The sequence below is a fragment of the Macaca mulatta genome, chromosome 12 (genome assembly GCF_049350105.2).
Source record: "Macaca mulatta isolate MMU2019108-1 chromosome 12, T2T-MMU8v2.0, whole genome shotgun sequence".
In the NCBI taxonomy this organism is placed as follows: Eukaryota; Metazoa; Chordata; class Mammalia; order Primates; family Cercopithecidae; genus Macaca; species Macaca mulatta.
Window position 1 is genome coordinate 78167611 of NC_133417.1, and position 6000 is coordinate 78173610.

General features: G+C 40.9%; 1 protein-coding gene across 3 annotated transcripts in view; it reads left to right on the forward strand.

The window, feature by feature from the left end:
* Window positions 1-3281, forward strand: part of MAP3K20 (mitogen-activated protein kinase kinase kinase 20) — a 194255-nt gene extending 190974 nt beyond the window's left edge. For all 3 annotated transcript variants that reach the window (XM_001086798.5, XM_015110384.3, XM_015110385.3), the window contains one exon: window positions 1788-3281. In XM_001086798.5, coding sequence (XP_001086798.4) covers window positions 1788-2488 — 701 coding nt within the window. In that variant the 3' untranslated portion in view covers window positions 2489-3281. The remainder of the gene's footprint in view (window positions 1-1787) is intronic.
* The last annotated feature ends 2719 nt before the right edge of the window (window positions 3282-6000 follow it).

Consider the following 6000-nt stretch of genomic DNA (forward strand, 5'->3'; position numbering starts at 1 on the left):
GTCCGTCCCTAAACATAGCATGAGCACATCTGACTTAAACTAATTAAAGTCGATCCCTGGAGCCAGAATGCGGTCAACTCTCCCGATCACATGGCTACATGGAGGGGGTTGGAGACTGAGCAAAATCAGGGTTCTATTGGAAGCCAAAATTCCAGAGAAGTCAATGGGAGGGAAAGAAGGCATTGTGATTCTGTATGATACTGCTCATGTGAAGTATCTACTGTAGTCAAAGTCATAGAAACAGGAAGGAGAAGATAGTTAACAAGTGGGAGTCGGGGGCAGGGGAGAAGGGAAGGGAAAAGGGCAAAGAGGAAGGTAGAGATTAGTGGGTCTAGAGTTTCAGTGTTGCAAGATGAAACAATTATAGAGATCTGTTGCACAACAATGTGAATATACTAACAGTACTGAACTATAGACTTAAAAATGGCTAGGATGGGCCGGGCGCGGTGGCTCACGCCTGTAATCCTAGCACTTTGGGAGGCCGAGGCGGGCGGATCAGAAGGTCAGGAAATCGAGACCATCCTGACTAACACGGTGAAACCCCGTCTCTACTAAAAATACAAAAAACTAGCCGGGCGAGGTGGCGGGCGCCTGTAGTCCCAGCTACTCAGGAGGCTGAGGCGGGAGAATGGCGTAAACCCGGGAGGCGGAGCTTGCAGTGAGCTGAGATCCGGCCACTGCTCTCCAGCCTGGGCGACAGAGTGAGACTCTGTCTCAAAAAAAAAAAAAAAAGCTAGGATGGAAAAATGTGGTTGTTACCACAATAAAATACACACATACATACAATAACAACAACAAAAGAAGGCGTTGTGATGCATTGAAGCCTGGGAGGAGTCTCTGGAATTGTCTGGGCAAGTCACTCACCTCAGAGGTATGGGTCACCTGTGCGCAGGCAGTGAGGGAGACAGAGACATGCATGCTCTGATACCCTCCACACGCGTCATCTGCGCGAGCAGAGGGTGGAGTAGCCGAGGAAGCTGAGGCTGGGAGGACCACCCAGGAACTCCAGCAACATTGTTCAGGCTCGGGCTCGGGGGAGCAGAAAAGATCTCAGGTGTGAGGAACTTGCTTATTCACTGAAATATAGCTTACTAAATGGTCCTTGTCAATTCACCATTTTCTTTTATCTTAACTTCTTCCTACTTGCCAACGCAGCTTCATTTTTTTGTGCTGAAAATACTTCTTATTCCCGAGCCTCAGGATCTCTCCTCTGGACACATGAACGGTCTTTCTTTCAAACAATCTCTAGCTGTCTCAACCTTCGGAACCTCATTTATTTTATCTGCATTTAGGGTCCTTGAGGTTTTAAAAGTGCAGGTTGCAAAGAAAACCTTTTGTTTACTAAACTTGCCCCTGCCACCTGGACATACTTTCTAGAAGTGAGAACACAACTATGTAGGAAGAAGATGGGATTTAGATGCAGAAGGACTTGGTATTATTGACTGAGTGATCTTGGGCAAGTTATTTGACCTCCCAAGCTTCCTCATTTATAGAATAAGACTATTAGTGTTTACCTAAGAAGATTATCGAGAGGATTAAATCAGATAGTGTAAGGAAAGCCCATGGAACAATGCCAAGCACATAGCATAGATTGACTAAGTGTAAATGTCCTTATTTTTTAAAGTATTTGTAATAAAGGAAATGTCCTTATACGTAGCCTAGAATTTCTATGAATGGTAAAGCTTAGAGCATCCCAAACAGCCTTGAATTATCCTAAGACAGGCGTATGAATTAGGCATGCAGCTTTACTGTGGCTTCAAAGATGCTCATTTCCATTTCTCCCGCAGGTGCTGATTGCCAGTGGTTAGATACTCTGAGGATGCGGCAGATTGCATCCAACACTTCTTTACAGCGTTCCCAGAGCAATCCTATTCTGGGGTCACCATTCTTCTCATACCTTGATGGCCAGGATTCCTATGCTGCTGCTGTGAGACGGACCCAGGTGCCCATTAAGTATCAACAGATTACACCTGTGAACCAGTCCAGAAGCTCCTCTCCTACTCAGTATGGACTGACCAAAAACTTCTCTTCCCTGCATCTCAGCTCTAGGGACAGTGGCTTTTCCAGTGGCAATACTGACACCTCTTCAGAGAGGGGTCGATACTCAGACAGAAGCAGGAACAAATATGGACGTGGTAGTATATCACTCAATTCTTCTCCTAGAGGAAGATACAGTGGAAAAAGTCAGCATTCCACTCCTTCAAGAGGAAGATATCCTGGAAAGTTCTACAGGGTTTCTCAGTCACCACTCAATCCTCACCAGTCGCCTGACTTCAAGAGAAGCCCTAGGGACCTCCATCAACCCAACACCATACCAGGGATGCCTTTGCACCCTGAGACTGACTCAAGAGCCAGTGAAGAGGAGAGCAAAGTCAGCGAAGGGGGCTGGACAAAAGTGGAATACCGGAAAAAGCCCCACAGGCCCTCCCCCGCCAAAACCAATAAAGAGAGAGCCAGAGGGGACCACCGTGGATGGAGAAACTTTTGATGAATTGAACTACATGAGTTTTTCTAAGCAGGTTAAAAAAAGAAAGAAAGAAAGAAAGAAAGAAATGTAATGGTTTTTGGTAATATGATCCCTTCATATTGAATTAACAAAAAGACAACACTTCCATTTTTGGGATTGGGAAATACCTTCTAATTGAGACTATAGCCAAACCAGGGTCAAAATTATGGATATTGGTTACCCAGTGATCATAACTAGGCTTGAAAATCACTACACGTATTTTCTCCCTTGAGTGAACATTCTTAGAGGAAAGGTTATGCCATCTTTTTACCCTAACCACTGATATTCTGGTTAGCAGGGCCAGGATGAGGGTAAGGCAAATAAGGTCAACAAAAAAAATCAAATTTTTAGGTAATGACAGAATGAGTGTTACTGATTTTTCCTTTTGACTGAGGATGCAATATGGCCTGGCAAGGCACTGTTATTGGTCTTGTCTTTAACATTTATATTTTGTTCATCATAATTTTTTTTCATTTGTTTTATTTTTTAAAATATTGCATTAAAATATCATTTAGCTTGATTATCGAGTTTTTTGGTTTGGGGTTTTTTGTTGTTTCTTTTTGGTTTTCTTTCTTTCTCCCCCTTTTTTTTTTTTTTGATGTCCCCTTAAATTTTGTGCCCAAGACAGGTACCTCACTCATCTCACCCTTTGGCTCAGCCCTGCTGGTTAGTATTTAGTATTTATTTTAGTAAGATACTTGTGTTTTTATGATGGTCAGAGTTGAACTGATCTGGCTTGTCATTTTTCAGTAATAAAAAAAGTTACTGAATTTAATGTTGATTATGATGCATATCTCATTCATATACAATTTATCAGAAACCAAAGATTTAAATTGCCTGGATTTGTGGTTCTTTCTCTCCCTAAGTTCCCAGGGACTGCTTTCAAATATTATTTTCTAAATTTCAACAAAGAAGGAGCAAAGAGGATAAAACAACACTCCATAAAGGCCTCTTGGGATGTCAGAAATCTAAAATCTAAAAGAAAACAGACACAGAGCAAGATAATAACGTCACAAGCTAAAAGCCAGAAAAATTTAAAATTACCAACATCCTTGTTGGAGTCAGACAGTAAATATCAGCCTTGCAGCAAGACAGCTCTGAGCAGCTGCGGGCAAAGAGGTAAACCGGTGGGGGTGCCAGGAGACTGTCTGCAGCTTAGGGCAGAAATGGTGGGATCCAACTTGTGAAATGCTTCATGTTTTACAAACCAAAAAGTCAGGTAACAACAAACTTATTATATGTCAAATCAATAAATGTTACTTTCAATATTCTGAGATTCTGTGCAACATTCAGTAACCCTGTTTAGCATTCACTTAAACCCTACATAGGATTCTCAGTGCTCTGTAGAAATCCAAAGGACACTCTTCTAATTCTGTGGGTTTGAATTCTTTTTTAAAAGAAGCTGGTCATCTGAGTACATGCATATGTTCTCAGGGTAGCTGCCCTGCTGTGTGTGATACATTACTTGAGGCCTGGTGGGGAAAACTGTATTTCGGTAGCATTAAAGTCAAGGTGGGCGGGGCATGGTGGCTCACACCTGTAATCCCAACACTTTGGGAGACTAAGCCAGGAGGATTGCTTGAGCCCAGGAGTTCAAGGCCAGCCTGGGTCACCAGCCTATCTGGGTCAGACAGGGAGACACCATCTCTACAAAAAAATACAAAAATTAGTTGAGCATGGTGGCATATGCTTGTAGTCCCAGCCACTCAGGAGACTGAGGCAGGAAGATCACTTAAGCCTGGCAGGTCAAGGCTGTAAGTAAGACGTGACTGCACTGCAGCCTGGGCAACAGACCAAGACCCTGTCTCGATCAATCAATCGATACTAAAGTCAAAGTTATAGGAAGTGACCTTTATTTACAAGGGAAGTTGTCATCACCTAAACATTGATTCAACAACTTGATTTTCTAAAAGTTTTATTGTGTGCCAAATGCATTTACAAGCAAAGCAATGGGAATGGTGTAATCAGTTCGTGAGGGCCTCTTTTCCATCATGTGTAACCAACTTCTAAGGTTTTCAGTTCCACCAGGATCCTTTCTCATGAAGCTATCAAGCATAGCCTGTTTTCAATTATTTTTCCATTTTGTCCTTCATTTAAATTTAAAGAAAAGTAGACTAATGCAAAACATGCTATCTTAGTATCATGCTGTTTCTAAATAAGCAATAAAATATTTTCTGTGATTAGAATTTTTGGATAAATAGATGAACAGTCTTGACTGAGTCACTCTGAAAGGAGTGGAAAGTATGGCCTTAATTGTGAAACAAAATTTGCATTCTGGGGAATTATTGAAGAGTCTGGTTTAAAAGGCGCTATAAAAATCATTGCTAGTTTCATGCTACTTTCTTCCATCTTGCTTTCGGTTATGGGGTAGGGAATCCAGGCTGATAATAAAGTAACTCAATGATCTCGGCCCTATTTAGTGCAGTCAGTGACTGCAAAGAGGTTATTCCACCAGCCCACAAAACTGACCACTTCGTAATATCTCACGGAAAAATACTTGTCAGCATCAATGCTCCCAGTCAAAATCAAAGTAAGAACATCTGCAGTCTGCTTCTTGACTGTAAAGAAATAATAAGTTGGATGTTCTCTTTTTTTTTTTTTTCCTAATGATGTTTATTCACCAAAAGTCACTTGCCAGGTTGAAAGATGAACGTAAGTCAAGAGCAAAGCAGGGATTAACAGGACTTTTTTTTTCCCCATAAAAATAAATCAGTAGCCAACAATGAGAAACTGTATTAGTTGCAAGGGGTGAGGTTAAGACCAAAAAAAAAAGAAGAAGAAGAAAGGAAAAAGGAAAGAAAGGGATATTAGGATTAGGAGAAAAAAATTACAGTAGAAACAAATCGAAGGAGTATATCTTGGACAGGGCACCTCTAAATGTGGAGATTTTCCCTAAATAGGCTTCAGAGCTAGTTTGGAAGCACCAAGTCTATATTGGTTGCTACCATAGAGGCGGTCTTTATTCCAGGCAAAGCCCAGAGAAAGCAGGATGGTTAGATCTTTGCACAATCACCGCATTAGCAATACAATGGACCTAGGCTGAATTAATTCGATAATTCCAAAACTGTATAGGAGAACTGGGGATTTTTTTTTTTAATCAAGGACTACTTTAGAAAGAAATATAATTATCCATTGTTTTCAGCCAATTTATAATGAACATAGCTCATAAAAATAATAAAAATTAAAATGTAATATTTAAAGCTATTTACAGTAAAATTCAGAACAGTAAAATCTGACCTGGGAAAATGAGGTTCTTACCTAATTTATAGTAACTATAAAGGGAAACTCACAGTGGCAGAAGCTATAATTGGTAACATGCAGTATGAATAACAACAAAAAATTGATATGCAACATCTTCATTGTAAAATTTAAATCGAAAAGAATTGATCCCATGGGAAAAAACCAGTACAATAAAAAATGTGGCCAGGTGTAGTGGCTCACACCTGTTATCCCAGCACATTGGGAGACTGAGACAGGAGGATCCCATAAGCCCA